Source organism: Triticum dicoccoides, chromosome 7B, assembly GCF_002162155.2.
Source record: "Triticum dicoccoides isolate Atlit2015 ecotype Zavitan chromosome 7B, WEW_v2.0, whole genome shotgun sequence".
In the NCBI taxonomy this organism is placed as follows: Eukaryota; Viridiplantae; Streptophyta; class Magnoliopsida; order Poales; family Poaceae; genus Triticum; species Triticum dicoccoides.
This window is the reverse complement of record NC_041393.1, coordinates 524,809,304-524,827,815: the sequence shown is the minus strand read 5'-3', so window position 1 is coordinate 524,827,815 and position 18,512 is coordinate 524,809,304. Positions and strand designations below refer to the sequence as shown.

The 18,512-nt window shown below is 43.5% G+C and overlaps 1 protein-coding gene across 1 annotated transcript; it reads right to left on the bottom strand.

The window, feature by feature from the left end:
- Positions 1-15,979: 15,979 nt before the first annotated feature.
- Positions 15,980-17,034, bottom strand: LOC119339065 (60S ribosomal protein L28-1-like). Its single transcript, XM_037611241.1, has 3 exons — positions 16,881-17,034; positions 16,625-16,791; positions 15,980-15,991 (listed from the first exon to the last, which is right to left on the bottom strand). Exons 1-3 carry the CDS (start codon positions 17,026-17,028, stop codon positions 15,980-15,982), a joined length of 327 nt encoding a protein of 108 aa, XP_037467138.1. The 5' UTR covers positions 17,029-17,034.
- Positions 17,035-18,512: the final 1,478 nt, after the last annotated feature.

The following is an 18,512-nucleotide window of genomic DNA, read 5'->3' as shown; positions in this document are numbered from 1 at the left end:
CTGTTTGGGTCCATGGGTTAGAGTTAGTTTGGGTTAGTTTGTACTCAACTAACCCAAAAGTATCCAAACAGGAGGGTTAGTTTGGGTTAGAAGCATCTAACCCGTCCAAAAAATCTAACCCACCCAAGAGGTGCTTATTTGGGTTAGTTCTTCTCTGGAGCACTAAAAAAACACATTTTTCTCTCGCTCTCGCCGCAGCAAATCCCTCGCCACTTCCTCAAAGCTTCTGATCCTCTTCCTCCCTCCCTCTCGCAATGCCCGTGAAGGCGCCTCGCCGTATCCGCGCTCCATCTAACCATGTCATCTAAACACCTCTTTGGCTAGAGTTAGTTCACGGTTAGTTCAGGGTTAGAATCTAACTGTAACCTCTAACTGAGTTAGAGTATCCAAACAAGGCCAAGGTAATGCTAGTCCATACTGCCTCCTCTCCGGTTAATATGGCTTAATTTCAAACCAGATAAATACACTGTCTCTCACTGTATATTTGTAAAAATAGGTCACTGGACTTCATAATACGCTCATTGCGCTATATATATATACATATATATATATATATATATATATATATATATATATATATATATATTATGGTGTTTATACGGTCACTAGCTCACCCTAACTGAGTATGTGTGTGCATGCACGTGTAGGTTGAGCACTTAGCATGACCGTGTGTGTTCCGTCGTGTGCTCGGACATGCATGCATTAGGGCGTCGCACGCGTTTTTGCGTCCATGTGTACGTGTGACTGTTGCATACACGTAGGGGAGTACGTGTAGGGGCCACTAAGGAGCAGTCAAATCACACAGTAAGTTAGTCGGAAGAAGCAACCATCATTTCTCTCTTGAATGACACGTACGCAATATAAAATGGTTGATATGGAGAGAAAAAGAAAACCACTATATATACACTAGCAGGAGCCTAAGCTACAAGCCTGCTTGCTAAGGTTGCTCTCTTCACAAGCATAGAACGACGGGCCTGATCCCGCAGCTGGGGGAAGGGAACAATGTTCTGCGTAGACGCGGTCAACATCGGCGAGGGAGGAAACCCACAGTCGGTGCGTCCCAATCGGGGGTCACCACGGTATGGGCCGATGCCGCGTTCCAACCGCCCTTCTAGCTACATCCCGACATCCCAGGTAGTCCATCTGCCTTTTGGAGCCGACTTGCTCCACTACCGTAGCTCCATCTCCATGTCGATCTTTCTCTCACTACTAGAAAAACCCCTACTAATGGCGCACCTAATATGGCCATTAATGGCGCATCTGTGGTGCGCCATTAACAGCACGCCATTAGTAATTTTTACTAATGGCGCACCACCTGGTGCGCCATTAGTATCTGGTATACTAATGGCGCACCGCGGGTGCGCCATTAGTATAGGCCAGCGTGCGCCATTAGTATGCCTCCCAGGGGCCATGTATACCCAGGTGCTTTGGCATACTAATGGCGCACCACCACTGGATGCGCCATTAGTAACCGCAGCATACTAATGGCGCACTACCCTATGATGCGCCATTAGTATGCACTGTCATACTAATGGCGCACTGTCCTGTGATGCGCCATTAGTATGAATATTAGGTTTTTTTTATCTTTTTATTTTCTATTTTTTGCACAGGTTACAAAATGTATAGTTTGACAAAATATAGACAGCACACATCAACAACAGATTCATCGAATACAATAGAAGATTAGTCTTTGAATACAATTCATCATATTAGTCTCCGAATACAATTCATCATATTAGTCTCCGAATTAAAAGGACCGAACAAAGATAGAACATTATATTACAAGTCTCGAGACCGCGAGTAGCGAGTTTGTCTTCACATTACAAGTCGATATCGATCATCTAAACTACCATCACATAGAAGAGAGCTGCGGTCATCACGATGAGCATCATCACGATGAAACTCGTCTTCATCCGGTTCCTCCAACGCTCCCTCCCCTCTCCCGCTAGATAGCGGGCGTATCTAGATTCGGCCTCGGCCCTAGTGGTGTACCCTTTGTAACTGTTACCGCTGAATCGATGAACCTGTCTCCGACACTCCTCCCAGTCATAGTAGACTCCGGGAACCTTACCCTTGTACACGACATACGTCGGCATCGCTATGCACTAGCCAAACGAAACGTTAGTACCAATTCACAGACAATACATAAGCAATATATAATTATGCAACAGAACGATCAGAAGAGAAAAGGAAGACATTAATAGCATCGATTACATCTAAGTTGAACGACTCTCGAAACCAAAGAGACATACTACAAGTTCATTAAAGTTTAATTACAACATGAGCTAATCGATGTTTCAGAACTAGACAACTCGACTCAAGGGACCAGAGCGTGGATGAAGCCGCCGTCTATCGTGGGAGTCATGAAAGAACGGGCGTTGTCATCCTGCATTTGTAGCATTGTGTCGATGTCACTGTTGGACGGTTGATTTCTGAGGTAGAACTGCCCCGAGGTACGAAGGACATCTTGATGGATGATTTCCGCAAACTCCGACTGGATGCGAAAGAATTCTTGTCGGAGGTCCGTGTCCTGGATTGCCGACACGCTCGCGGCCCAATCTTTGAGTTTACTCGGTAGCAGAAGTTGATGATGGTCCCGTACGATCGCCCGCATGTGATGGATGGCGTAGTAGGCACCCTTCTGACCGCCAGGCGGCTGCTTGACGCAGCAGAACGTCGTATTGTGGGAGAACACGTGCTTGCCGTACTTACCAATAGGCCTGGTGAAGGTGCCTCCGGATTGGGCGTAGCCGGGGAGAACATCATCAAGAACCTTCTTGACATTTGTGTAGTCTACGTTCGACTGACGGTCCGGGTCGAAATACGTGGCCATGGAATATTTGGGGCTTAGGAGGATGAGCGTGCAACGTGTGTCACTGCAGAAAACACGGAATGTTAAAAGAAAAACGATCGAAAAGTAAGAATTCATATGTTACGGGCCGGTTGAGGGGAGGACTTACTCGGGAAAGTAAGGCACGAGGAAGTTATCCTTATCTTGGTTTGCCAGAATGACGCCTTCGAGGTAAGAACTCGCGACTTGCCGGTCCCCAGCACTGCCCAAGATCTTGGCACGCATGTAGAAGGGGTCGACTATCACGATGTCCGGGGTCTTGTCGCGAATGATCCGCATCTCCATACTCAGCGAAAATAGCCGAACGAAGGTGTAGTGCAGCGGATGAAGGTTCAACATAGCGTGGATGTCATCAAAACGCAGGACGATCGTATGCCCGATGGAGTTATCCACAAAGCCCTTGCCCTCTGGCACCTTGGCCGCGAAAACCGGGTATGCCACATCCTTCTCCCTGAGACGCCGCTTCTCCAAAGCAAGAACACTGTCATGCAGACTCCGCATAGCACCGGTTGCAGCATTGAGCATATTTGTCGGTAGCATCGCCCTACCCGCCACATGCACCCTCCTCAAGATATCCTGCGGTGAAGGTGGCCCGTCCTGAGCACGGATCGTACTCGGTGCCGGCTGGCTCGCACCCTTCTTAGTCTTTCTTTTGCGTGCCTTCTTCTTCTCCTGTAATGGGACCGAGTTCTGCTCACAGACCGCCTTCTTGAGTGTGTTGGGGCTGATAATATTTCGCACCTCGCCTATCTGAGGCTCGGTGAAGTCGGCAGCTGGAGGCGTCTCCTGAGAGCTGAACGCCAGACGGCGCCTGTTGCAACTTGGCTTCTCCGCGGTACGAGCTAGATCGCACACGTCTTTTGTTGGGTTTGGTTCTTGAGAAGGAGGCCCCATGAAGTCGCCATCGTACCCATGCTCAGCAAAGTACTGGTCGATGTTGCCAAATGTATCATCGTCGTCGTCGTCGTCGTTCTGATCCTGTGCCATATGCATGTTTGGATCCAGTGGCATAGGGATGTCCGGCACCGTTACGGCGGTCTTGCCATGGGGCCGACTTGGCGCCGGCACGACTGGTGGTGTTGTCTTTGGGGTGGTGTCCCCCGCCCCCAAACGAATCTGGCTCTTCGGCCAAAGCAGGGGCCAGCTCAGGCAGGCGCTGAGGGTCATCACGTCATCATCGTCGGCCCCGACGGGTCGAATCGGAGGTAACAAGTCGTCGCAGCCTGGCAGCACCCGAACCAGTTGAACCCTAAACAAGTTGGGTGGCATCTAGGTACCGTGGAACAAGGGGTTGCCCGGTTGAACGATTTTGCCCTTGGCGACATCGACCAACTCGTTGTTCACGAAGTGGAGGAGAGTGCACGGAACATCGGCGGCGCCCTGCGAAAACATGTCGTGCGTCAGGGATGCCCAGTCAAAGGCAAGGAGATGAAGTCCTCGGCCGGGAGAGGCTTAATTAGTTACCGTGATGATGGCGTCGATCAGGGATGATGGCGTCGATCTACTTCTACCGGCTTCTACTTGTGATGAGTTTATGTCTCATGAACTAGTGCTAGTACTATTATTCTAATCACACTTCTTCAATATCTTTGCCATCAGGGATGCTCAGGTCGATTTTAGTGGAACTGCACAAAAACATTGTATTATCCGATGGTGCCAGCCGTCTTTCCTTTGATAGGTTCTACCTAGCCAGGGAACTAAATCATGTTTAGGGTTTAGGGTTTAAGTCGTAGTGACCCCATCAGTAGTTTTTCTTTCGCACACGCTCTCACAACTTTTTTCTTTAGTTGTGAAGTAAATATTGGCTATGATCTGTGAATCATTGAGATGCATCAGCATGCGTGTTAGTTTTCCTTTGTATTTGATGGAATGTTGTAATGGGGCAACCTTGGAATAGGAATGAAAATGGAGTGGAAAGTTTCCGTTTTTCCGGAGAAAAAATGGAAATGGAGAGAAACCAATGTTTTGTTTCGTTGGATCGCGCCATCGAGCAAAACCAACGTCTAAATCACGTCTGTCGTGTTCGTGTCTCACCCTCCTCCACGGCTCGACCCCACATGGTCGCTCGGCATGCCACTCACTGCAAACCAAGTATACGATAACTTTCCCGTTTGCTTGTCGATGGATCGTGCCATGGAGTACTAGCACTACTAGAAGAGATTGACGGGTTGGGGGAGGACAGCTAGCTGTAGCACGGACTCCCAAGAACTTTTTACATGCATGTTGTAGCCGGCTATTGCGACCTTTGAACACGGAGCAGCCGCGTGCACCCGGAAGCGGCACGGGCGACGCTCTCTCGGCCGGCGTGCCACTTCAATGCCGGCACCAGTGAGAGGTCGCGTCCGCTCTGGCCGGGCATGAATGCGGCACTGACCGTTTCGGGCGGAAAGCACGCGCAGGTGATGGAGAGGGTTCGGGTTGGTTAGGACCGGCCGTGGAAGCGGTCCGGACGTGCGCAAACAAGAGATGGTGTATGTTAATATTCTGCATATATAATTAACAACGTAAATAATTTGCCAGTTGGACAAATATGATTAGACATGGAGATGGAAATGGAATTTTACGTAAACACAGATATGCATGTCTATGTCTATGTGTGTGTGCGCGACGACTCTCGCGACCTGTAAGCGGGGGCGTGTTTTTGATCGAGTTTTCTTTCTTGGTACGTTAGAAAATCAGTTTGTCAAATTCACATCTAGATGTTATTTAAGAATATCACATCTAAGCTCCCACAAGTATATAATGTAGCAACAAGAAACAAAAAAAACTAGGACAAAAAAAATAGACCACAAACAGAGTGGACATCAACTTAGATTTGACATAGTTATGTCACATCTAGATGTGTCCTAGACAGACCCTTAAAAAATTGTCCGCCAGTTTTCGTTTCTTTTTTTCGGGAACGCGCGTATTCTATTTAAAACCACTGCTATGGAGAGATTTTTTTACTCCATTATTGCCTCTTGTTTGATAGAGTTTCTCGCGTCTCGCTCTCTCACCCTCTCCATATAAAAACAAGATGACAGTGTCCACTCTATATCTCTCCTCACCGATGGTCATAGATCCAGCCGAATCCCGTCCACTGCGGGAGGTGAGGAGGTGCAGCGTTGACGTTGTCGCCGTCGGCGACAGAGGGAGCCAATGCGCACCATCCTCTCGGAGCTGGCGCTGGCGCAGACGAAGATCCTCCGCGCCCTTGTTCGCTTCCGTCGTGTGGGCAGATCCCGCCCGCCTGCCTAAATGACATCTCGCCCACCTGAGGTATAACCTCTTGTACTAGTCCAGCTCCCCAGGTCGCTGCGTGCGGGTTTTCTTCTATGCGACTACTCCCCAGCTCCCCATGCATAGTAGCTAGGGTTCGTCGGCTAGTCCAACATCACGTACTAGTACTATTATAGAGGAAATGCCACTCGAAAAGTTGTCCTAATTTATGCCTCAGTGGAGGTATACATGTTGTTTCGACAAAAAGTACATGGTGGTTGTGCGGTGATTGTCCATATGGTGGTAGTACTATCACTGGTTAAATGAAGCAATGCTTTTTTTCTCGGGTATCCTGGTTTAGTTCCCATCAAGATATAATTATGATGCTTCTGTTTGTTGGTGTACTTTTCATTAATTCTTATTGACAATTGAGATGTCGTTGCTAACCCTTTTTTATATTTTTGCAAACAGCGATGCGTGTCTCCATACCCGGGCATGTCTTCCTCAATTTTAGTGGAACTGCACAAAATTGGATGGCCATTGTTGTTCCGCCTCACTATCCTCTGCCACATAGTTCTTCCTGCCTCGAGCTTGATTACCTATCGATGCTCATGGTTGCGCCTCATGATTGCGTCGGCTGGTGAAGCTGATTGATTTTCAATGAAAAACAAGCTGTCTTCCATCAGTGCTCTTTGCTTGTTACGCACAAAGATGATATCCTTCGTCAGTTCACCTTGGTTGCGTTGGAGACGCAACCGTCTTTCATGTTGGTGCAATTTTATCACACAATTGGCTATAAACCAAATGTTTCCTCGAAGAAGGATCAACGTTGGTACTAAGAGCATAAGTTTTGTATTGATTTCTAAGCCTTCTCACAACTTTGTCTCCAGCTTCCCTGTAATTTTATTTGTCCAGCTATTAACTTTGATTTAAAAAATGGTGTGGACTAAAAACCTGGATGGACGTAGTAGCCCTCCATTTTTATTTACTCCGCATATTAGATTTGACTGAAGTCAAACTTTGTAATACTCTCAAACCTTTACGATAATTGAAATTAAAATTCTTTATTTGTACACACTCTCACACGTTTCCGATAATTTGCCGCATGTGTGGTTGTTCACTTAAGGGAGGGTAGTATACCACACGTGAAGGACAGGAAGTGCGACCAAGATGCGTGGGCGTGGATCGTTAGTTCGTCGGAAGTAGTACTAGTTTTCTTCACTGTACATTAAATAAAGAGTTTCGTTTCATACTTACACAATTTAAGACGATTGTTATGGAGAGAATAAGAAAACCACTCCACTATATATTAGTCGTATACCCACGAGAGTACTATATGGACGCAGCTTCATTGACTTAGTGCACCCTGCCTTTGGGTTTATGACATGTTTTCCCAAAATGTGGCTGGCTCACCTGTCATACAGCCAAAAGCAGATGCAGTGAAGGCACCGGAGCTCAGTCTGTACTACATTAGGATATATATAAGTGGGAGCCTCAGCGCTTGTTCGCTAGGGTTTGCACTCTCCACACGCTCGCCGCAATACATATATGTTACACGCTGGAGGCTCAACGTTCATTTGCTAGGGTTTGCTATATTCACAGTCTCTTTCCCTCTCTTCATCAGATCTAAACAAGACTGCGTTGGCCTCTTGTCTCTCTCTCCCCCCTCACAGCTGGTGAAGGAGGCGTTCGTATCCTGTCGCACCGGGAAGGGGAGGAGGTGCAGCGTTAACTCTATCGCCTTCGGCGAGGGAGGCAATCCACTGCCGGCTGATGTCTACTATACAACCTTCTTCTTGTAGACGTTGTTGGTCCTGCAAGTGCACATGTTTGTAGGGCAGTAGCAAATTTCCCTCAAGTGGATGACCTAAGGTTTATCAATCCGTAGGAGGCGTAGGGTGAAGATGGTCTCTCTCAAACAACCCTGCAACCAAATAACAAAGAGTTTCTTGTGTCCCCAACACACCCAATACAATGGTAAATTGTATAGGTGCACTAGTTTGGCGAAGAGATGGTGATACAAGTGCAATATGGATGGTAGATATAAGTATTTGTAATCTGAAATAATGAAAACAGCAAGGTAACTAATGATAAAAGTGAGCGTAAACAGTATTGCAATGATGGGAAACAAGGCCTAGGGTTCATACTTTCACTAGTGCAAGTTCTCTCAACAATAATAACATAGATAGATCATATAACAAGCCCTCAACATGCAACAAAGAGTCACTCCAAAGCCACTAATAGTGGAGAACAAACGTAGATATTATGGTATGGTACGAAACCACCTCAAAGTTATTCTTTCGGATCGATCTATAAAAGAGGTCATACTAGAATAACACCTTAAGACACAAATCAACCAAAACCGTAATGTCACCTAGATACTCCATTGTCACCTCAAGTATCCATGGGCACGATTATAGGATATGCATCACACAATCTCAGATTCAGTCAACCAACACAAAGTACTTCAAAGAGTGCCCCAAAGATTCTACCGGAGAGTCAAGAACGTGTGCCAGCCCCTATGCATAGGTTCATGGGTGGAACCCGCAAGTTGTTCACAAAAACATAAATCAAGTAGCACATGATATCCCATTGTCACCACAGATAAACACGGCAAGACATACATCAAGTGTTCTCATAAAAGACTCAATCTGATAAGATAACTTCAAAGGGGAAACTCAATTCATCACAAGAGAGTAGAGGGGGAGAAACATCATATGATCCAACTACAATAGCAAAGCTCGGGATACATCAAGATCGTGCCATAGAGGGAACAAGAGAGAGAACACGAGAGAGAGAGAGATCAAACACATAGCTACTGGTACATACCCTCAGCCCCGAGGGTGAACTACTCCCTCCTCGTCATGGATAGCACCGGGATGATGAAGATGGCCACCGGTGATGGATTCCCCCTCCGGCAGGGTACCAGAACGGGCTCCCGAGAGGTTTTTGGTGGCTACAGAGTCTTGCGGCGGCGGAACTCCTGATCTATATTGATTTCTGATGGTTTTAGGGTACGTAGGCTTATATAGGCCAAAGAAGTCGGTCGGGAGGTGCTCGAGGGGCCACCAAGACAGGGGCCACCACCCTATAAGGGGGGTGCGGCCTCCTATCTCGTGGCCTCCTAGAGGATCTTCTGACATGGACTCCAAGTCTCCAGGATCATATTCTTCCAAAAAATCACGCTGCCAAAGGTTTCATTCCGTTTGGACTCCGTTTGATATTCCTTTTCTTCGAAATACTGAAACAGGCAATAAAACAGCAATATGGGCTGGGCCTCCGGTTAGTAGGTTAGTCCAAAAAATTATATAAATATGTAAAATAAAGCCCATAAACATCCAAAAGGGGTAATATAATAGCATGGAACAATCAAAAATTATAGATACGTTGGAGACGTATCAAGCATCCCCAAGCTTAGTTCCTGCTCGTCCTCGAGTAGGTAAATGATAAAAACAGAATTTTTAATGTGGAATGCTACCTATCATAATTCATAATGTAATTTTATTTATTGTGGCATGAATGTTCAGATACAAATGATACAAAATAAAAGTTCATATTAACATGAAAATGGTGATACTTCAAGCATACCAATCAAAGTAATCATGTCTTCTCAAAATAACATGGCTAAAGAAAGTTATCCCTACAAAATCATATAGTCTGGCTGTTGCTCTATCTTCATCACACAAAGTATTTAATCATGCAAAACCCCGATGACAAGCCAAGCAATTGTTTCATACTTTAATAATCTCAAACTCTTTCAACTTTCACGCAATACATGAGCGTGAGCCATGGACATAGCACTATATGTGGAATAGAATGGTGGTTGTGGAGAAGACAAAAAGGAGAAGATAGTCTCACATCAACTAGGCGTATCAACTGGCTATGGAGATGCCCATTAATAGACATCAATGTGAGTGAGTAGGGATGGCCATGCAACGGATGCACTAGAGCTATAAATATATGAAAGCTCAACAAAAGAAACTAAGTGGGTGTGCATCCAACTTGCTTATTCAAGAAGACCTAGGGCACTTTGAGGAAGCCCATCGTTGGAATATACAAGCCAAGTTCTATAATGAAAAATTCCCACTAGTATATGAAAGTGACAACATATGAGACTCTCTATCATGAAGATCATGGTGCTACTTTGAAGCACAAGTGTGGAAAAAGAGATAGTAGCATTGTCCCTTCTCAATTTTTCTCTCATTTTATTTTTTTTCTTTTTCTTTCTTTTTTTCTTTCTTTTTTTTCTTTGGCCTTCCTTTTTTATTTTTTGGCCTTTCTCTTTTTTTTCCTTCCTTTTTTTTCTTTTTGTAAAGTCCGAAGTCTCATCCCAACTTATGGGGGAATCATAGTCTTCATCATCACACTTTTATGGATTTATAACTCAAGAATTACAACTCAAAGCTAGAACAAGATATGAATCTATATGAATGCCTCCCGCGGTGTACCGGGATATGCAATGAATCAAGAGCGACATGTATGAAAATTATGAAGGTGGCCTTGCCACAAATACGATGTCAACTACATGATCATGCAAAGAGCAATATGACAAAAGTAATGCGTGTCATATGAACGGAATGGTGGAAAGTTGCATGGAATTATATCTCGGAATGGCTATGGAAATGTTGACTAGGTAGGTATGGTGGCTGTTTTGAGGAAGGTAAGTGGTGGGTGTATGGTACCGGCGAAAGTTGCACGGTACAAGAGAGGCTCGCAATGGTGGAAGGGTGAAAGGGTGCGTATAATCCATGGACTCAACATTAGTCAAAAGAACTCATATACTTATTGCAAAAATTTAGAAGTCATCAAAAACCAAAGCACTACGCGCATGCTCCTAGGGGGATAGATTGGTAGGAAAAGACCATCGCTCATCCCCGACCGCCACTCATAAGGAAGACAATCAATAAATAAAATTGTACTCCAACTTCATCACAAAGCGGTTCACCATACGTGCATGCTACGGGAATCACAAACTTCAACACAAGCATTATTTAAATTCATAATCACCCAACTAGCATAACTTTAATATTACTACCTCCATATCTCAAAACAATTATCAAGCATCAAATTGATCATAGCATCCAATTCACTTTCTATGATAGTTTTTATTATACCCAACTTGGACGCTCATCATTCTAGGACCAACTTTGTAACCATAGCAAGTACCATGCTGTTCCAAAAGACTCTCAAAATAATATAAGTGAAGCATGAGAGACTAGCAATTTCTACAAAATATAACCACCTCCGTCCTCTAAAAGATATAGGTGAAGCACTAGAGCAAATGACAAACTACTCCGAAAGATATAAGTGAAGAACAATGAGTAGCTAAATAATTGTGCAACTATGTGAAGACTCTCTAACATTAAGGAATTTCAGATCTTGGTATTGTATTCAAACAGAAATCAAAACAAAATAAAATAACATTGCAAGGATAGCACAACTCATGTGAAGAAGCAAAAAACTTAGGCTCAACCGATACTAACTGATAGTTATTGGAGAAGAAAGGTGGGATGCCTACAGGAGCATCCCCAAGCTTAGATGCTAGAGACTGCTTGAAATATTATCTTGGGGTGCCTTGGGCATCCCCAATCTTGAACTTTTGTGTCTCCTTAATTCCTCTCATATCATGGTTTCTCTTTTTATCAAAAGCTTCATCCACACCAAACTCAACAAGAACTCGTGAGATAGGTTAGTATAAACCAATGCAAAACCTTATCATTTTCTACTGTAACAAATCACTAAAATTATTATTCAACATTGCATACTAAATTCCTCTACATATTTAATTCTCCTATCATCAAATAGAGTCATTAAACAAGCAAACATATGCAAACATAACAGCAATCTGCCAAAACAGTACAGTCTGTAAAGAATGCAAGAGTATCAATACTTCCCTAACTCCAAAGATTATGAAATAAAATTTCCACTGTAGTAAATTTATCAGATCTCATTATGCAAAAAGTTTCAACATTATATTATGCTCTGACTTTTCTAGGGAATTTTTGCAACAACGGTAAACTTTTTATTTTCAAACAGCAACATGTATACTAGCAAAATAAGCATGGCAAAGGCTATCCTTGACTTCTTTATTGAAACTAAAGATGCAAAACATTATCCTAAATAACAGCAAGCAAATACTAACAAAATAAAATGACGCTCCAAGCAAAACACATATCATGTGGTGAATAAAAATATAGCTCCAAGTAAAGTTACCGATGAACGAAGACGAAAGAGGGGATGCCATCCGGGGCATCCCCAAGCTTAGGCTCTTGGTTGTCCTTTAATATTACCTTGGGGTGCCTTGGGAATCCCCAAGCTTAGCCTTTTGCCACTCCTTATTCCATAGCCCATCGAATCTTTACCCAAAACTTGAAAACTCCACAACACAAAACTCAACAAAAAACTCGTAAGCTCCATTAGTATAAGAAAATAAAACCACCACTTTGGTACTATAATTAACTCATTATAAATTCATATTGGTGTAATATCTACTGTACTCCAACTTCTCTATGGTTCATACCACTTAATACTAGCCATAGATGCATCAAAATAAGCAAACAACACATAGAAAACAGAATCTGTAAAAAACTTAACAGTATGTAGTAATATGTATCAAACGTATACTTCTGGAACTACACAAATCCTACCAAATTAGAAAGTCCTAAACAATGTGTTTACCAATCCAGAGCAAAACGAATCAGATCATAAGCACGTTTCTGTTAATTAACAAAACTAATTTACTGGATGCAAAAGTTTCTGATTTTCAGCAGGATCAACACAACTATCACCGTAAGCTATCCTAAAGGTCTTACTTGGCATTTTATTGAAACAAAAGATATAAAACATGATTACTACAGTAGCATAATCATGTGGACGCACAAAAACAGTAAGGATAAATATTGGGTTGTCTTCCAACAAGCGCTTTTCTTTAATGCCTTTCTATCTAGGCATGATGATGACAATGATGCTCACATAAAAGATAAGAATTGAAATATAACGGGAGCATCGTGAATCATATGACTAGCACATTTAAGACTAACCCACTTCCTATGAATAGGGATTTTGTGAGCAAACAACTTATGGGAATAATAATTAACTAGCAAAGGAAGGTAAAACAAGCATAGCTTCAAGATTTTCAACACATAGAGAGGAAACTTGACATTATTGCAATTCCTACAAGCATATATTCCTCCCTCATAATAATTATCAGTAGCATCATGAATGAATTCAACAATATAACCAGCACCTAAAGCATTCTTTTCATGATCTACAAGCATAGAAAATTTACTACTCTCCACATAAGCAAAATTCTTCTCATCAATAATAGTGGGAGCAAACTCAACAAAATAATTATCATGTGAGACATAATCCAATTGAAAACTAAAATCATGATGACAAGTTTCATGGTTATCATTATTCCTAATAGCATACAAGTCATCACAATAATCATCATATATAGCAACTTTGTTCTCATAATCAATTGGAACCTCTTCCGAAATAGTGGAATCATCACTAAATAAAGTTGACACTCTTCCAAATCCACTTTCATATTCATCACAATAAGATTCAACATCCTCCAAAACATCCTCCAACACTCTTCCAAACCCACTTTCATCAATATAATCATCATAAATAGGAGGCATGCTATCATCATAATAAATTTGCACATCAAAACTTGGGGGACTAAAAATGTCATATTCATCAAACATATCTTCCCCAAGCTTGTGGCTTTGCATATCATTAGCATCATGGATATTCAAGGAATTCATACTAACAACATTGCAATCATGCTCATCATACAAAGATTTAGTATCAAACATTCTATAAATTTCTTCTTCTAGCACTTGAGCACAATTTTCCTTTCCATCATACTCACGAAAGATATTAAAAAGACGAAGCCATGAGACAAACTCAATTCCATATTTTTTTTTGTAGTTTTCTTTTATAAACTAAACTAGTGATAAAACAAGAAACAAAAGATTCTATTGCAAGATCTAAAGATATACCATTAGGCACTCACCTCCCCGGCAACGGCACCAGAAAAGAGCTTGATGTCTACTACACAACCTTCTTCTTGTAGACGTTGTTGGGCCTGCAAGTGCACAGGTTTGTAGGACAGTAGAAAATTTCCCTCAAGTGGATGACCTAAGGTTTATCAATCCGTAGGAGGCGTAGGATGAAGATGGTCTCTCTCAAACAACCCTGCAACCAAATAACAAAGAGTCTCTTGTGTCCCCAACACACCCAATACAATGGTAAATTGTATAGGTGCACTAGTTCGGCGAAGAAATGGTGATACAAGTGCAATATGGATGGTAGATATAAGGAGTCGTAATCTGAAATAATAAAACCAGCAAGGTAACTAATGATAAAAGTGAGCGTAAACGGTATTGCAATGATAGGAAACAAGGCCTAGGGTTCATACTTTCACTAGTGCAAGTTCTCTCAACAATAATAACATAGATAGATTATATAACAATCCCTCAACATGCAACAAAGAGTCACTCCATAGCCACTAATATCGGAGAACAAACATAGATATTATGGTAGGGTACGAAACCACCTCAAAGATATTCTTTCGGATCGATCTATAAAAGAGGTCGTACTAGAATAACACCTTAAGACACAAATCAACCAAAACCCTAATGTCACCTAGATACTCCATTGTCACCTCAAGTATCCGTGCACTACAAGAAATATGTCAACTTGTGACCACCACTATTGGTCACAAAAAGGTCATGGTTTTTCATTTGCGACCTTTTTGTGACCAAAAACAGAAGGTCAAAAGCTAGCGGTCGTAAACTGACTATAGCGACCTTTCTTGTGGAATGGTCATAAACGTTTATGACCAAAATATATCCTCTGTGGCGTTTTGGTCACTAGCAACCTCCCTAGGCCAAGTAGGCATCCAGCGTGGCAAGCTGATGTGGCACAAGATTCAGCCCGATCCAATTCGGTTTTCTACATGGGCCTAGCCCAACAATTCGGCCTTTTTACTATATTTTTTTATCAATTTTTGAACGGCTTCATGCGCCAAGCCCAACATTTTTATGTCCATTTCATTTATCCTTTTTGTTCTGGCTTCTAAGAAATGCACGATGTGATTTGTTTGGGCCATAGCGTTCTTAGAGCCCAAATATTGTTTGGTCTAGTAGAATATTTGGTCTTTTTAATTCACAGATTCCAATTTATACACATTTAAAAATTAAACAATCAGTAATTATCTTATTAAATGATCAAATCCAGAACTCATATGATCAACATTCACAAAAACATACAAGACTGCACATCCGCGGTAACATAGCTTGAACAAGCCTAATTACAATTTATATCCAAGAAGTGTACGTGCAATCCAAAATATGGTGGAAAATATCAACCAAAACTATGGTTCACACCCTTGCTTGGCTCTTTGCTGTCAAAGTATATAGTCGTCCTTGGACCTTGGGAGCTACCACCAACAGCACGGTTGTCCTGGTTGTACTTCTATGGTCAAAGTCCTCACCTGGAAAGGATTATACAACTCAGTTATATATTCACGACTCAAAACTCATGACATGACATGACACTAAGAGAGAACATCATAGAGACTCAACCAGATCCTAATATAAAGGCTATTCAGACCATAGCTAATTTATTCCAGTATTTTTGGACACATGTGTGTTGCTGCTGTTTTCTGGAAACATGGAGTACAAGTATTTTTGGAAACAGGAAGAACATGATTTATTATCCTGGAGACTATACAAGAGTTGTTTTGACTATTGTTACTCCAGTGAAGAGGATGACTAAAATCGCTCAATGGTTGAGAATACACCAACAACTTCAAACTCTCCTAATGAAAGATTCGAGTGCTGGAAACCTAGAAGCGGGACAGATTATAGAGTTACCTGAGTGGAGTAAGGGACTATTTACAACATGGGAATTTCAAAGGAATCAGTCCATTTCCTGTAGGAACATAAATTAAAGTTAGCGTTCAAAACTTAGCACTAGAAGATCAGTTTCAAGCTTTTCAAACTTTGCATAATTAAGGGAACAACCCTAGCAAGCATCAGACTTTTCTGAAGTTATGTCCGACTTGCAGAACAAAGTGACTTCTCAAAACAACAAGTTGTAATGATTGAGGGAAAACATTGTTGAACTACAATTAGAGAATGGCCTCCAAGATGTATTAAACATACACCTATGAGTACTGGACAACTGATATAGAGATGAGCTACACATTTACTGGTCACTTCAGAAGATCGCATGAAAAGAGATTGATTACACTTTAATATATTTCCATGGTTGAAACAAATAGCTCGTCAACAAACTGGGAAGCATAATAACTGCATATGCGCCTATCATTTCCTAACCAGAGAATACATCCTTGAACTTAGGATGACCTGACAAGATGCATTCAGTCAAGACAAGGCAGTGCAACAACGGTGCATCATTAGTGCCACAAGTCCACCACAAAATCAAGCATGCCATGCCACAACTCTGAACTCAAGAAGGAAGCACAGACAAGCCGTGACTTACAGTTGTAGCTTAGAAACCAAGCATAAGGGAAATTCAAGTACAAAACTCTGGAGTTAATACCTGATTCTTGACAGACTTGGCCATCTTGCGGAACTCCTTGCGCATCAGAGTCTTGTGCTGGAGCTTGGCAGGGGTGTTCTGCTTATTGTTCTTGGTCGTGGACAGGACAACTGCCTTATCCTCTCCCGCTGATGGCTGGACCGCCACGGTCTTGCAGTTCGCCAAGCCTGCAACCACATCAGCCCCACAGCAAGTTAGCTCCTTGCAGAGACACTTGCAAACAAAACGGTTAAAAATACTGCAAAGAGCTACGGACTCGAGAACTTGTAGGTGTGGACATTGTAGAGGTTGTTGGGCTCCTTGCTGAACCGCACCTTGGTGTTGTTGTTGCCGAACTGTTTTATCAAGAAGCAGTTGTTCTTCTTCATGAGCTCCCAGACCAGAGACCCTGGAATGGTAGTCATTTCCCTTGGCCTACATCACCAAAACAACAACCAAAACTCAAATCCTACAGCTAGCAACAAGCAACATGACACACTAATCCTACAGAATCAAGGAAACATTCGACTATTTGAGCAAAATTGTATGCTGATTGCAAGTAGAAACAAGTACAGAGCATCACCAGGGTCAAAATCTAGCAATAATGGGCCAACGATAATGTACTACTAGAATCCAAGAGGGCATGCAATCAATTCATATATGTTCATGGCAAACATTATTAGAAATCCCAGTTTCATGCTTAACAAGCCATCATTCGTCCGGGATGCTAGCAAGAACAAGTGACCGGGATGCAACTGTTGTTCCTCCACACTTCTAAGAGGCTCATTTTTGTCCCATCGTCCATCAAACTAGACTGCATACATGTGCAGAAAACAAGTGTATGAAAAGATGGATGCAACTGGTGCCCCCCCTCTCTCTTAACAGGGAGCAAGATGAGCATATCTGAGATCAACCATTAACAGATTGTAGTGCTAAATCTTAGAAATTTAATTTACCAGATGTAGCAGAGACCCGTGGGAGTGCATTTGTACAAAATTGAACTATTTTCAATCATCCAGTGCAAGCATTCAGCCTATGAACTAATCAACCAGAATGCATCCAGTGAACACTACCAAGATCTCTGCTATAGATGAAATCAGCTCACACATTCAGTATAGTCAATCTAAAACGAACCACTCTCGGTTGGATAGTTCAGCCATAAGCAGAGACAGCTATTGAAGTACCTACCTTGAAGACAAGGCCCATGAGCGCGGCGAAGGTGGCCTCTCCCTCTCTGGTCTCTCCCCACCCGCCAAATCTAGCAGTAGCGGGAGCATGCCCACGGCGACAACAAACACATGCCCCAGTGCATGAGCTACTCCCTTGGAAACCAAACGCATCAGCGAAGGGAATGGAAGAGATGGGGAGAAGATGGGCGAGATAGTGGCTACCTTGACATGGGAGCAGCTGCGCTGTCGCGTCTCTCGCACTCCCATGGCGTCCGAGCAGAAGCAGACGCAGGAAGAAGGACCCCGCCTCGGTTTGGACCCTGTGCCGGCGCCGCTCCGCCTCCTCCGTTGGGTGTAGTCACAGCAGCACCTCGCGGGCGGCCGCCTCCGCGGGCCGCAGCACCGGCGGGATGGTGGGGGGCCGCGGACACAGCGCCATCAGCATCATCAGGCGCGGCTGCTTGTCCGGGACCTAGACGAGGCCAGCGGGTGGCTCAGGCCCACTCCGTGGGGTTGGGGGAAGCCATGGTGCCATCGCCCCCCTGTTCGAGTTGCTGATATAGGGGCCAGGCGGTTCCCGATCCAGCGCCCACTGGCCTTGATGTTGTCGGATGTGGCAGACCAGCGGCGAGGGGAGAGGTGGGTGGAGAGGGAGGCAGCAACGAGGGGAGAGGTGGGTGGCGGAGAGGGAGAGGTGCGGCTGCAAGGGGGATCTGGATCGAGAGCGGAGTGGCGGCGCG

Bases quoted from the DNA above. Each gene is read 5' to 3' on its own strand.
- LOC119339065 (XM_037611241.1), bottom strand. From the start codon at position 17,028: ATGACTACCATTCCAGGGTCTCTGGTCTGGGAGCTCATGAAGAAGAAC. The intron at 16,792-16,880 runs GTCCGTAGCTCT...ATGTGGTTGCAG, and splicing joins CCACACCTACAAGTTCTCGA to GCTTGGCGAACTGCAAGACC.